General features: G+C 42.4%; 1 protein-coding gene across 2 annotated transcripts in view; it reads right to left on the reverse strand.

Moving 5' to 3' along the window:
• The window catches only part of ptpn5 (protein tyrosine phosphatase non-receptor type 5), a 185,338-nt gene that overhangs the window by 60,918 nt on the left and 108,626 nt on the right, over nt 1-15,794 (reverse strand). For both annotated transcript variants that reach the window (XM_073049259.1, XM_073049258.1), the window contains one exon: nt 483-578. In XM_073049259.1, the coding sequence (XP_072905360.1) occupies nt 483-578 (96 nt within the window). The remainder of the gene's footprint in view (nt 1-482; nt 579-15,794) is intronic.

Below are 15,794 nucleotides of genomic sequence, written 5' to 3' on the forward strand. Positions count from 1 at the left end.
CACCATTTCCTTTATGGAACAGACATGGACACTTAGAAAGAGCTTAGACTCACTCACCTAGTTTGTGCAGATACCATTTTCTAAGCTTACTCAAAGCCGAGCAGCAGGAAGGGTTTAGTGGTACACTGGTTAGTATAATTATAGTGATGATATAGTAATTGCACAGAAACCTGGACCATCTGAAGTCTTACTTGAATTACAACAATTGAGAATTCACTTTTAAATAGTTAAGTAATTCAAAACTAAAAGGCTGGAATTAGGATTGGTGACTGAGACTACAGAAAATTTAAAATCTTATCTTGTGTCTTGGCCCATACCTATCATTCCATTGTTTTAACTTGGGGACGGGAAATGACTGATGACTTTACAAGTTATAAGTGAATTAGCCAAGAATTGTTTTATAAATGCTCTTGTAATTGGTTGTCAGGAAAAGACTGTAGATTTCAAAATAAAATAACTTACTTAGAAGAAGTATTACTCACCCCAGAGCCTGTCAGCACAGTTCCCAGTATAGCTGTTGCCAAGAGAGGACAACAGCTCCCTGCATCCCACAGTACTTGCTGAAGAGACAAAAGACCCTGGAAACAAAAGCAAGCAAATTTAATAAAAAAGACACGTAACAATTTAAAAAATATTTTGTTCAGTTTCTTATGCGAAGCTTCTGTGATTGTCTTGAACAGAATGTGATATCAAATAGCATTATTGTTTAGCTGTGTTAGGGGCACTCATTATCAAAACCCGGTAAACATGTGGCCCCTGCATTTTAAAGGTCATATTCATTTTCCATGAAAATGTTTATTCAGTGAGATGAACTGAATTACCTTGAAACCTTGTATTAAAATAATAGACTCTATAAGCAACCTTGGCATATCCTTGGGTGATGGGAATGACTTCCCCATAGATAATGAAGGGACAACAAAGCAGTAGAGAATCAAATCTACATTCTTTAAAAATGGAAGTTACAGAAACCACAAGATTGATCTCTTTCTAAAAACAGCGATATTTATTTCTGCATCCAAGCGTCATATCACCTGTGAATTTGTCAATGACTCTTCTGTTGTTGGCAGAATCTCAGATGGCGACCAAGAGGCACAGAAGGTGTATAGGAATGAGGTAGATCAACTGGTTGAGCAGTTTCACAACAACAATCTTGCACTAAACATCAGCAAGGCCAAAAAATTGTTTGTGAACCTTAGGAGGGCAAGCTAGGAAACCAAGCACCAGTCCTTCTTGAGAGGTCAGCAGTGGAAAAGGTGAACAGCTTCAAGTTCCTGGGTGTCTGCGTCTCCAAGGATCCTGGGCCCAACACATTGATGCAATCATGAAGAAGGCCCTCCAGTAGCTGTACTTCATTAGGAATGTGAGGAGATTTGTATGTCACCAAAGACTCCAGTAAATTTGTACAGATGTACCACGGAGAGCATTTTGACTGGTTACATCACTGTTTGATATGCAGACTCCAATGCTTAGGATCACATGAGTCTGCAGAGAGAAGTAGACACAGCCAGACCCATAATGGATACAACCTACTTCACCATCATCTTTCTTCATGAAGGTGGCATCCATCATTAAAGACCCTTGCCATCTGGGACATGTCCTCTTCTCACTTCTACCAACAGAAGCCTGAACCCATACACTTTAGGGACAGCTTCTTCCCCTCTTTCATCAGATTTCTGAACAGTCCATGAACACTACTTCAATATTCCTCTTTTCAACAAATTGGGGTGCTACCGTAGCATAGCAGTGAGAGCAAAGCTATTACAACTCAGAGTGTCAGAGTTCGCAGTTGAGTCCTCTGTGAGGACCCTCTGTGCAACCTCCCTAAGGAATGCTTGGGTTTTCTCTGACTTCTCCAACAGTCCAAAGACATCATTGGTCATCGTAGACTGTCCCATGATTAGATTAGGGTTAAATCAGGTTTGCTGGGTGGTATGAATCAAAGGGCTGGTAGGGCCTATTCCTCGCAGCATCTCTGGGTAAATAAATAAATAAAATTCCTTATTCATTGTAATTTGAAATTTTATGGAATTGGACAGCATCCCAGTAGTGTTGGAAAACTCCAAAACTAGCTGCAACTCTAGCCAAACTGTTCTAGTTACAACATTGGCATCTACCAGCCAAGCAATTATTTGCCCAGGAACTTCCTGTAGATAAACAGCAAGTTGAATCAAATCTAGTTACAACCATCCATTCAGTCAACTCTCAATCATCTCAATCATGGAAGTATTAGAAAACAGCACACTCTTATTGATAACATACTGATAGATGCTCAGTTCTATAGATGCTCATTTTAAAGATTTGCTGAGTATACCTGCAGAAAAATGAACTCAGGGTTATATGTGGTGACGTATAGGTACTCTGGTAATAAAATTTGCTTTGAACTTTGACCTTTAGGCCCAGCAATACTGCTTCATGTGGCTTTATTCATGCGTGTTGTACCAAAGAAGCGAGCTGAGACTGACTTGCTTTGGCAAGATTTGACTGAGTGTGCCTTGAAAGCACCTTAATAAAATTGAGGTCAGTTGTCATGAAAGGGAAAATATTCCAGTGGCTGCAGTCATACCTGAAAATGCAATGATATTTGCAGTTGTTAGAGGTCAATTATTCCAGCCCTATTCTTATGATATCATTGCAGGAGTTTCTCAGTACAGTACCTTTGGCCTAATCATCTTCAGCTGCTTTGTTGATGACCTTCTCTCCAGCAAGTGATTGCACAATGTTTAATTCTGTTCATATTTCCTCTGTAAATGAAGCAGCCCGTGCTGATGCTTGGCAATATCAAGACCACATTCAGGCAGAAACTAATAAGCAGAAGTAACATTTGCTGCCTCATTGAACCAGAAGTGGCTAATGGGCAACACATCTCCACTTCCTCCTGAGACCTCCATTCTTCGCAAAAGTCAATGAATTCAGTTCTTTCTGTGAATGGAAAATTCTTCACCAAGTTTCCAAATGGATTTTTCAAGATCGTCTAGTTTCCTCTCATATCTTAAGAACTGTAGGTTGATTAGTTAATTGACCACTGTTGATTGTCCCTTGTGTAAATAAAGTGAGTGTTAAAATATCAGACAAGTTGATGGCTTTCGAAGAAGAATGAAATGGTACTGGTCAGTCAAGTGGGTGGTATGTCATGTTAAATGGGGGGGCCTGTTTCTGTGCTGGAACCTATAGCTCTAAGGGCATCAGCTCCACTAGCAAGGGGAATGAGCCTCTACTGAGATTCAAAACAAATCCTTCTCCTTCATTTCAATTAGATATGCAGAGGGCATCAAGCCAGTAACAATTGAGGAAACAAAAAATAGCAAAAGGAATGCGTCATTTATCCCTTTGAACCTGCTGTGGCATTCACTATGATCATAGCTAATCATCCACTTTCGTGCCCGGTTACTAACTTGTCCTTTTATCTTGTGATGTGTTTTGTGTATGTCAGCTTGAGATTCATTTTCCAGTGGGCATACTCAATTAATCTATAGAATAGTAACTATAACAGAATCAATGAAAGGTCAACCGGAGTGCAAAAGACTACAAACTATGCAAATGCAAATATAAATAAATAGCATAAATAATGAGAACATAAGATAAAGAGTCCTTGAAAGCGAGATTATTAGTTGTGGGAATTATCAATAATGGGGCAGGTGAAGTTGAGTGTAGTTATCCCCTTTGTAGTCAACCCCTGATGGTTGACGGGTAGTAACTCTTCTTGAACTTGGTGGTGCGGGTCCTGAGACTCTTGTACATTCTATCTGATGGCAGCAGCGAGAAGAGAACATTACCTGGAGATGGGGATCTCTTCTTAAATGCACTTGGCATATTGGCCTAAACAGATCACTGTGATGGAGAATTCCACAGATTCACCACCCCCTGTGAAGAAATATCTCTTCCTAAATCTCTCGCCCTATCACTGTGACCCTTCATTCCAAACGTACCAGCCTTGGAAAATAACGTCCACTAATCTATTTTGTCTAGCCCTGTAAGTATTAATTAGAATTAAGTTCATGCACTTGGAATATGTTTCTGGTCTTCTGCTGCTGTTGCCCAACCACTTCAAGCTTCAATGTGTTGTGTTTGCAGAATTGCTCTTCTGCTTATTTGAGTTACTGTCATCTTCCTGTCAGCTTGCACCAGTCTGGCCATTCTCCTCTGACCTCTCTCATTAACAAGAAGTTTTTTGCCCACAGAACTGCTGTCCATTGGATGTTTTTTTTTCGTTTTTCACACCATCCAAGACATCTTCAAGGAGCAGTGCCTCAGGAAGGCGGCGTCCATTATTACGGAACCCCATCACCCAGGACATGCCCTCTTCTCATTGTTACCAACAGGAGGCACACACTCAGTGAACAAGAAAGCTTATTCGCCTCTGCCATCCGATTCCCAAATAGACATTGAACCCATGAACACTATCTTACTTTAATAAAAATTATTTCTGTTTTTGCACTATTTTTAATTTAACTATTTTTATAATTTATTTATTTATTTATTTTTTTCAGTATTATCATGTATTGCATTGTACTGCTGCTGCTGCTAAGTTAACAAGTGCCAGTGATATTAAACCTGATTCTAATTCTGATTCTGATTCTATGTAAAGTCTGTGTGAATACCTAAGTAGATCAGCAGTTTCTGAGCTATTGAAACTACCCAGTCTGGTGCCAACAATCATTCATGGTCAAAGTCACTCAGATCACATTTCTCTCCCATTCTGATGTTTTGTCTGAACAACAATTGAATCTCTTCACCACATCTGTATGCTATCTTGCATTGAATTGCTGCTACGGGATTGACTGATTAGATACTTGCATTAAAGAGCAAGTGTACGGGTGTACCTAATAAAGTTGTCACTTAGTATATACTTGTCACGTATACATCAAAACATTTAGTGGAATACACTGTTTGTGTTAAAAACTAGCACAACCTATGGATGTGCAGGGGGCAGCCCACAAGTGTCGCCATGCGTTCTGGTGCTAACATAGAATGCTTGGCAGAGCACAATAGGCAACAAAACAACAACATCAGAAGTAAGCTCCTTTCCTTCCTCCCACCTACCCACACATCCCCACATTCATACAATCTTCCTACCCCAGAACAGGCCACTGGGCCTCCAGCAGACTCTAGTAAAATGGACCTCTGACTCCCCCACTGGGCTTCAGGCTCATACGCCCAGAGCTTCAGCTTTGTACCTTGAATTCTGGATTTCTGATTGACCTTCAAGATTTGATCATTGCAATTGACCCCAGCACTACTCAATGACAGAACCCTAAACTCCAAGCTTTGAACTCTGGACTTGTGTCACTAGGGAATCACCAGCTCTCATGCCCTCTTATCGTTTGGACATCTGATCCTGGAACACACTGACACGGTAAGATCAGCAGACACAGTGGGCAGCCAACCCTCATGCTCACTGGTCCCTATACACAACGCTTGCCAGCCCAACATCCACAAATGTCCTTTGCCACATATCCACATAGCTGGCTTTCAGGCACGGAGCAGGTCCAGACCTCGCACATCCTTCATCCCAAGGTTATATTGCTGGCCTTAGAGCATGGAATGAAGCCTAGACTTTAAATGTCTGTCATCATAAGTCCATAGCGCTGGCCTTCAATCACAGAGAACAACACAGAGAACACTTAGCTGGACCTCTAACTCCATTAACTCCCTGTCCCTAAACCGTAACCTGACCTAAAATTCTCTTCTCTGCCCCTAAAGCCATCCCTATGAACTCAAAAAACAACAGAAACTGAGCCACAACCTCAACAGAAATCACACCTTGACAAGAGAGAGAACCCTCTTATTCTTCTAAACTCAAATCAATACAATCCAAATCCTTCTCCATCATCCCAGTCTAGTGCATATATGCAGCACTCCCTCTTTGGCAAGTACTGCATATCTTTTCTTCTGTGATGACAACATTACTGCACATTGCAATTTGACTGTCGCCACAATAGGTCAATGGCAGACGCAATCTCAATGGCTCTTCACAGAGCTTTAGACCTCCTGGACAACACAAACACCTATGTCAGGATGCTATTCATCGACTATAGCTCAGCATTTAACACCATCATTCCCACAATCCTGATTGAGAAGTTACAGAACCTGGGCCCCTGTACCTCCCTCTGCAATTGGATCCTTGACTTCCTAACCGGAAAACCACATTCTGTGCAGACTGGTAATACCACCTCCTCCTTGCTGATGATCAACACTGGTGCACGTCAATGGTGTCTACTTAGCCTACTGCTCTACTCTCTCTATACACATGACTGTGTGGCTAGGCATAGCTCAAATACCATCCATAAATTTGCTGATGATACAACCATTGTTGATATAATCTCAGATGGTGACAAGAGGGTGTACAGGAGTGAGATATGCCAACTAGTGGAATGGTGCCACAGCAACAACCTGGCACTCAACATCAGTAAGATGAAAGAGCTGATTGTGGACTTCAGGAAGGGTAAGATGAAGGAACACATACCAAGCCTCATTGAGGGATCAGAAGTGGAGAGAGTAAGCAGTTTCAAGTGTTATGAGTGATGGACAGACCTGATGGACAATGGGGTGTAGAGTTAACCATTCCCAACCCCCCTCCTGAGAACTACGAACTATTGCTGTTGTTATGCTGCTCATGAGAGAGAGATAAAGCCCAGGCAAGAACATTTGCTACAGATAAGAAGGGGACAGAGACTGTTGATTTATTGTATTATGACTCTTCCTGGATTACTTACCTTCTACTACAAGAACTTTACTTTGCCCATTAACATTCCTCAGGAGATAGCAGAAGTGGCCTGATTTGATGGACACGGTCATTCAGAGTTGATGGATAGCTGAGACCCCGTGAGTGGGAATAAAAAGACAGGTCAGGAGAGACACCCTTCAGACACACCAGTGGACACCGACTGAGTGTTGGGAACCCACAGAAAGGTGGGGGCTTTGGAGACCGAACCAGGAGATCGGTCAGTAAAGCTCACAGTGTTAAAGCAGGGCCGGTGGGGACTTGTGTGTGTGTCCACTCATGCCAGGGTGATGAGTCCACCACAGAAGAACGGTGTAGCTGAAGACCAAAGGGGTCATAACTGAATGACCACAATGATACGACGGATTAAGAAAGCAATGGAAGGTTTGGCTGCTGTAGTTGTTATATCTTGCTCTCTCTCTTCTCTCTCCAACAATTTCAATACAACAACCATAACTACTTCAGCATTTATGAACTGAACTCTATACTTTCCTATGACAATTCATTTACCCCTAGACATCGATAGAGCTTGTTTACTATTGATTATTATTATTATTCCTACACTTTTAGGTTTATTACTGCTAACTTGTTTTATATGTATATTTGCATTTTTGATATTATATTATGTAGTTTACTAATAAACACCTTGAGTTTGGTACCACCAGACTCCAACGGATTCTTCTTTCTCTGTTGGTCAGAAACCCAGTAACGGGGTACATAACAAATTGGGGGCTCATCCGGGATTTGATTACTAAATTGGTGGGGGGGGGGCAGTGAATCGGGATAAAAGTCCCTTATCTGATCTGGTTGTGTGGATAACCAGATGGGAAACCAGCAGAGATGGAAATTGACAAATTTTTAAAAGACGCGACTTCGGAGATTTTAGAGGATGCCAAGAAGGCGGAATTGGTGAGCGTTGCAAAACGGTTAAATCTCTCGGCGGTGAAATCGTCGATGAGCAAGTTGGATATACAGAGAGCAATAGCTGTGCATTATGTATCCGAGGGTGTGTTCACGTCGGATGTATTGGACCTGTTCCCTGAGAAAAAAACAGTCGAGTGTGAGCTTCAGATACAGATAGAAAGATTAAGGTTGGCTGCGGAGAAGGAGGAAAGGGAGCATGAGCTCCAGATAAAGGAGATAGAAGCTGATAGGCAGAGGGAGGACAGAGAGAAAGAGAGGCAGATTACGCTGGAAATGGAGAGGTTAAAGGCATCGCAGGGAAGAGACCGGGCAGCAAACCCAAATGAGGGGTTCAGGATTGGTCAGGAGATCCAGTGGGTACCTCCATTCGAGGAGATGGATGTCGATAAGTTCTTCCTTCAATTTGAGAAAGGGGCTGTGAATCAAAACTGGCCTAAGGGGAAATGGGCTGTTCTGTTACAGAGCGTACTTAGGGGGAAGGCTCAACAAGCGTATTCGACATTGTCTATAGATGAGTCTAAGGATTACAAGGAAGTAAAAAGGGCTGTACTGAGGAGTTACGAGTTAGTGCCAGAGGCATACTGGCAGAATTTCCGGAACTTGAGAAAGCCGTGGAACCACACGTATTTAGAGTTTGCCCGTGAGATGCAAATGTATTGTGAGTGTTGGTGCGCCTCAAAAGGGGCCGTTGGAGATTATGATAAACTGTTACAGTTAATACTGATGGAGCAGTTCAAAGGTTGTATCCCTGAGAGTATGAAGATGTACTTGGATGAGAAGGAGACAGTGACTCTGTCTGCGACTGCCAAATTAACAGACAAGTATGCCAAAACAAAGTTTTCCCTAAATAAGAGCTACCAGAAAGGCAATAGGGACAGTAGAGAAAGCCCACTGGCTAAGGCAGAGAATAAGCCGGGAGCTAGTGGAAAAGGTAAGGAGGAGGAAAAACAGGCTGGCAGGAAGGTTCCCAACTTTACGTGTTATAATTGTGGGAAAGCTGGTCATATAGCATCTAAGTGTTTTGCTCCAAAGAAGGAGACAGGAAAAGGGAAAATAGCAGTTCCGACTGGTTGCATTGAGTCGGTCAACAGATCGATGGGGAAGGAAAAGTCAGATAGAGCACAATAGGGGCGTGAGAAGTTTATCTCGGAAGGGACGGTGCCTGTGAAGGAGGGTGAAACCCCAGTTCCAGTGTGGATCTGGAGAGATACTGGGGACGTGTATTCAGCATTGAAGCTGACAAATAAGCCTGTAAGTGCTGAGAACCCGCCCATAGATTCCAAGATTTATTCCACATGCGCAATCACTCACAGCATGTCTAGAAAGGCGGCTGAGAAAGGAGACAGTTGAAATGAGTCCAGTGTTGATTTAGCAGAGACATTTTTGCCGACCTTGTATGAAAAGGGGTTACCGGAGGAGAAGGAAAAGGATAGTGGAGCTAAGGAAAGTAAGGGAGACGAAGCAGATTTAGTGTTGTCAAGGAACGAGATTTTGAACTTGGCTCACAAGATACCCCTGGGTGGACATTTAGGAGTGAGGAAGGAATTTATGGAGGCACAGAATAAAGATGAGAAACAGATGAGGCAGTTAGAAGGTCCAGGGTTGGGCACAGATGATCTGTCTGGCTTGACAGAGCTGTTTTCAGTTGAAGTTAAGTGTGTTCCCAATGATATAAGGGTAGTCCTAGATGAAAAGGATGCAGCTACCTTGGGGGAGTCTGCTGGGTTGGCAGACAAAGTTGTCTTAATCCGCAAGGTTGAGTTTACTGCGAAGGGGAGTTGCCCAAAGAGTAACTGGGAGGATCAGGGGAACTTAGAATTTGAAAAGGGGACTGGTATTGAAAGCCTAGGAGAGGCAGATGTCCCGTTTGCTTGTGTTCAGGATGTAAAGGATGTGGAGTCACAGGATACTGAACCTAGTGTGGAAGCTCAGAAAAAGTCTGAGGTATCTGATTTAGTTGAAAAGGAATGCAGTCCTTTTGGGTCAGATAGACTTGGTTCAGTGAAGAAAGGGTTAACCTTGGCACCGGAAGAAAGTGAGAATTCTCAGTCACTTGTGTTAAGAGTTAGTAATGAAATGAAAGCTGGTGATGTGAATATTATTGAAGGGAAAGGGAAAAGTATTGTTCCTAAACTTTTGAATAAAGAAAATTTAAAGTCGAGTTTGTTTTCAGAACTGTTGACAAAAGTGAAGGGACCGTTAACTAAACAGTGGTTTGTTAACAAGGTGCTTGCAAATCAATTATAGTTTGTTTTGGAATTTAAGGATAAACAATTTGGTGATGTTGTTCAAGGATGTGATTTGGAGAGACAGAACTTAAAAGTGTTGTTTTGACCAAGAGGGATCACCTGCAGATGTTAAACGAGAAACTAATAGAATTAAAGATTCTGAAGATAAAATTAATGACTTGCTTAAAATTAATGAGTGGTTTGGAAGTTCAGCAACTGGGCTTAGTTTGGAAAACATTGGTGATAAGATAGCTCCTGTGAAAGGAGTCTGTGAAGGCCTATTCCAAGCTGGTGAGCAAGCTAACCACGTGAGGGTTAAGTGGAAAAGAGGCAAGGGTTGACCAAATGCCACTTTGAATAACAGGATCTGGTTTTGTGGGAACTTGATTTTTTTTAACAAAGAATGTGAATAATAAAGACAACATCATGGAAGATTGAATGTTAAGTTTAAAAGTAAAATAGAGATTAGTATTTGCACAAACTTCTGTAATGTACCACAGTATAATCACACATGTATTGGTTCACACTTCGTAATGTACACCTAAGCTAAGAACACAATCCCTTGGTATTTTTGGCTAACATGAAAAATAAAAATAGGAGGTTATTAAGTTGGAGTCTGTTGTTACAGGAATTCGATATTAAAATACAACATGTAAAGGGGAGTGACAATGTAATTGCTGACTGTTTATCCAGATGTTAATTTGAAAGTGTATCTGTATTATTCTTGTAGTTAAGACCACTTCTGTATTTTGTTAAACTCTGTAATTCAATAATATGCTTTATTAGTTAATTTCCCCCCTGGTGAAAATTTCCAGAAGGATGGGGTGTTATGTATGATGGACAGACCTGATGGACAATGGGGTGCAGAGTTAACCATTCCCAACCCCCCTCCTGAGAACTACGAACTATTGCTGTTGTTATGCTGCTCATGAGAGAGAGATAAAGCCCAGGCAAGAACATTTGCTACAGATAAGAGGGGGACAGAGACTGTTGATTTACTGTATTATGACTCTTCCTGGATTACTTACTTTCTACTACAAGAACTTTACTTTGCTTGTTAACATTCCTCAGGAGATAGCAGGAGTGGCCTGATTTGATGGACACGGTCATTCAGAGTTGATGGATAGCTGAGACCCCGTGAGTGGGGATAAAAGACAGGTCTGGAGAGACACCCTTCAGACACACCAGTGGACTCTGACTGAGTGTTGGGAACCCACAGAAAGGTGGGGGCTTTGGAGACCGAACCAGGAGATCGGTCAGTAAAGCTCACAGTGTTACAGCAGGGCCGGTGGGGACTTGTGTGTGTGTCCACTCATGCCAGACAGAGTGACGAGTCCACCACAGAAGAATGGTCTAGCTGAAGACCAGAGGGGTCATAACTGAATGACCACAATGATACGACGGATTAAGAAAGCAATGGAAGGTTTGGCTGCTGTAGCTGTTATATCTTGCTCGCTTTCTCTCTCTCCAACGATTTCAATACAACAACCATAACTACTTCAGCATTTATGAACTGAACTCTATACTTTCCTATGACAATTTATTCACCCCTAGACATCGATAGAGCTTGTTTATTATTGATTATTATTACTCCTACACTTTTAGGTTTATTACTGCTAACTTGTTTTAAATGTATATTTGCATTTTTGATATTGTAATGTGTAGTTTACTAATAAACACCTTTAGTTTGGTACCACCAGACTCCAACGGATTCTTCTTTCTCTGCTGGTCAGACACCCAGTTACGGGGTACGTAACACAAGTTTCTGGGTGTCAAGATCTCTGAAAATCTAACCTGATCCGAACATATCAATGTAGTTATAAAGAAGGCAAGACATTGACTGTACTTCATTAGGAGTTTGAAGAGATTTGGTATGTCAACAAATACACTCAAAAACTATAGATGTACCATGAAGAGCATTCTGACAGGCTGCATCACTGTCTGGTATGGGGGTGGGTGGGGGGCTACTGCACAGGACCGGAGGAAGCTGCAGAGGTTTGTAAATTTAGTCAGCTCCATCTTGGGTACTAGCCTACAAAATACCCAGGACATCTTCAAAGAGCAGTGTCTCAGAAAGGCAGTGTCCATTATTAAGGACTTCCAGCACCCAGGGCATGCCTTTTTCTCACTGTTACCATCAGGTAGAAGGCACAGAAGCCTGAAGGCACACACTCAGTGATTCAGGAACAGCTTCTTCCCCTCTGCCATCCGATTCCTAAATGGACATTGAACCCTTGAACACTACCTCAATTTTTAATATATATTATTTCTGTTTTTTGCATGATTTTTAATCTCTTCAATATATGTATACTGTTATTTATTTATTTATTCATTCTGTCTTAGGTATTGCATTGAACTGCTGGTGCTAAGTTAACAAATTTCACAACACACGCCAGTGATAATAAACCTGATTCTGATTTTGACAATACTTCGAATGTGGCCTCTCAAAGGCCTTGTGTAATTGTAGTAAGAGATCCTGAACTCAGTGTACTACACTTGCCATATTTTACACTTGAAGCCTCTGCATTTTCCCTACAATTTGTACTCTCACCCAGTCATAGAGTCTTGAGTAAAACAGCATGTATACAGGTCCTTCTGCCCATCAAGTGCATGCCAACAATGTAAGAATTACAGTTGCAGGCAAACTTTGAAATTTTGCAATTGGTTCTCACACTCAGTGTACAGAAAGTATCTAACTTACAAAATGTTATAAATTACTAAGGCTTGATCACTGATTTCTATGGTAACCCACTAAATGCCCCCTGTCCCTTCAAAAAGACCCATTTATGCTTAACCTCTGCTCCCTGTCTGTCAATTAATCTTCAGTCAATATCATTATCATATCCCAATATCAAAGGAAAAATCCATGTGTAAACATTGCCTTTCCCTCATCTTTCAACCAGTTGCATACTTGGAAATTTAATTGGGTTATTATTGTCACATGTACTGAGAAACTTGTCTTGCATACTGTTCCTATAAATGAAAGCGTTATAGTCGTCCTGTCCCACTCACCTCAATAATAAGCAAATGCTTTGAGAGGCTGGTCAGGAACTATATCTGCAGCTTGCTACCACCCAAACTGGACCACCTACAATTCGCCTACTGACAAAACTATCGACAGACGCTACACAGCTCTTCTACACACCTGGAGAAGAAGGATGCTTATGTGAGAATGCTGTTCTTGGACTACGGTTCAGCATTCAATACCATAATTCCCTCCAGGTATAACGAGAAGCTCAGAGACCTCAGCCTTCAGCCTGCCTTGTGTAGCTAGATCCTGGACTTCCTGTAAGCTCACCGGCAGGTGGTAAGAGTGGGCTCCCTCACCTCTGCCCCTCTGACCCTCAACACAGGAGTTCCTCAAGGCTGCGTCCTAAGCCCCCTCCTTTATTCTCTGTACACCCATGACCATGTCACTACCCACAGCTCCAATCTATTAATTAAATTTGCAGATGATACCGCATGGATTGGCCTCAAATTATAACAAGGTAGCCTACAGAGAAGAAGACATCACCCTGACACAGTGATGTCAAGAGAACGACTTCTAACTCAATGTCGCAAAATCAAAGGAGCTGGTTGTGGACTGCAAGAAGAATGGAGACAGGCTAACCGCTATTGACATCAGTGGATCTGGGGTTGAGAGGGTGAACAGCTTTAAGTTCCTCAGCATACACATCATGGAGGATCTCACGTGGTCTGTACATACCGGCTGTGCGGTGAAAAATGCACAGCTGCTTCTCTTTCACCTCAGACAGTTGAAGAAGTTTGACATCAGTCCTCAAATTCTAAGGAGTTTCTACAGGGGCACAATTGAGAGCATTCTGACTGGCTGCTTCACCGCCTGGTACGGGAACTGTACCTCCCTCAATCGCAGGACTCTGCAGAGAGTGGTGTGGATAGCTCAGTGCCTCTATAGATGTGAACTTCCCACTATTCGGGACATTTACAGAGTCAGGTGTGTAAAAAGGGCCTGAAGGATCACTGGGGACCAGAGTCACCCCAACCACAAACTGTTCTAGCTGCTACCATCTGGGAAACTGTGCCGCAGCATAAAAGCCAGGACAAACAGGCTCCAGGACATCATCTTCCACCAGGCCATCAGACTGCTTAATTCAGGCTGATACAATTGTATTTCTATGCTAAATTGTACATTCTGTTGTACATAATATTTATCACAAATTACTATAAATTGTACATTTGCAAATTTAGACGGAAACGTAACGTAAAGATTTTTACTCCTCATGTATGTGAAGGATGTAAGAAATAAAGTCAATTCATTTCAAAGAAATTCAATACATCAAGGTAAAACAATAACAAAATGCAGAATAAAGTGTAACAACTGCAGTGAATGTGCAGTGCAAATAAACAATAAAGCTTAATAAACACAAAGTGCACTGTAGATGCTGTGGTCAAATCAAGACGTACAAAAAAGCTGGATGAACTCAGCAGGTCGGGCAGCATCCGTTGAAAGAAGCAGTCAACGTTTCGGGTCGAAACCCTTCGTCAGGACTAAAGAAGGAGGGGGCAGGGGCCCTATGAAGAAGGTGGGGAGAGGGTGGAAAACCAATCAGAGGAAAGATCTAGGGGTGGGGGAGGGGAAGCAGGGAGGGGATAGGCAGGAGAGGTGAAGAAGGAATCTAAGGGGAAAGCACTATGGGTAGTAGAAGAAGGCAGAGTCATGAGAGAGGTGATAGGCAGCTAGAAGAGGAGACAGAGTAGAGGTGGGATGGGGAAGGGAGAGGGAGGGAATTACCAGAAGTTGGAGAATTCAATGTTCATACCAAGGGGCCAGAGACTACCCAGACGGTATATGAGATGTTGTTCCTCCAACCGAAGTTTGGCCTCATCATGGCAGTAGAGGAGGCCATGTATGGACATATCTGAATGAGAATGAGAGGGAGACTTGAAGTGAGTGGCAACCGGGAGGTCCTGTCTGTTGTGTCGGATGGAGCGTAGGTGCTCGACGAAGTGGTCCCCCAATCTGCGTCGGGTCTCGCCGATGTAGAGGAGGCTGCACCGGGAGCACCAGATGCAATAGATGACCCCAACAGACTCACAAGTGAAGTGTTGCCTCTTCTGGAAGGACTGTTTGGGGCCCTGAATGGTGGTAAGAGATGAGGTGTAGGGACAGGTGTAGCACAATAAAGCATAACATCATAATGAGGTAGATTGTCAGGTCACGTGTCCATCTTATCGTACAAGAGGTCCTTTCAGAAGTCTGATAACAGCAGGATAGAAGCTGTCCTTGAGCTTGGTGGCACATGCAAGAGGGGAGAGAGAGAATGTCTAGGTTGACTGGGCTCTTTGATTATCTGCTGGCTGCTTTACTGAGGCAGTGAGAAAAATGGACATGGAAGAAAGGCTGGTTTCCAAACTGTGCTGAGCTGTACCCATAGCTTTCCTCTACGGTTTCTTGCAGTCATGTGCAAAGCAGTTGCTGTACCAAGCTGATTTAAATAGAGAAAAGGATACTTTCAATTGTGCATCAATAGAAATTGGTAAGGGGTGACAGGCACATACCAAATTTCTTTACCCACCTGTGGAAGTAGAGGCTTTAGTGAACTTTCTTGGTTGTGGCATCTACATAGTTGGAGCAAGACAGGCTATTGGTAATGGTCATTCCTAGGAACTTGAAACTCTCAACCCTCTCACCTCAATGTCATTGAGAGGAACAAATCTCAAACTAAATGGCCACTTTTTGATTTATTTCCATTTCCCTCCGAGGGAAGTTAGGGGCATTTCTGAAAAGTCTCCTGCTCCACAATATGGAGTATTGTGTACAGTTCTGGTCATCGAATTATAGGAAAGATGTCAACATAATAGAGAGAGTACAGAGGAGATTTATTGGAATGTTACCTGGGTTTCAGCACCTAAGTTACAGAGAAAGGTTGAACAAGTTAAGTCTTTATTCTTTGGAGCAT

This window comes from Hemitrygon akajei, chromosome 6 (genome assembly GCF_048418815.1).
Source record: "Hemitrygon akajei chromosome 6, sHemAka1.3, whole genome shotgun sequence".
NCBI classification, from domain to species: Eukaryota; Metazoa; Chordata; class Chondrichthyes; order Myliobatiformes; family Dasyatidae; genus Hemitrygon; species Hemitrygon akajei.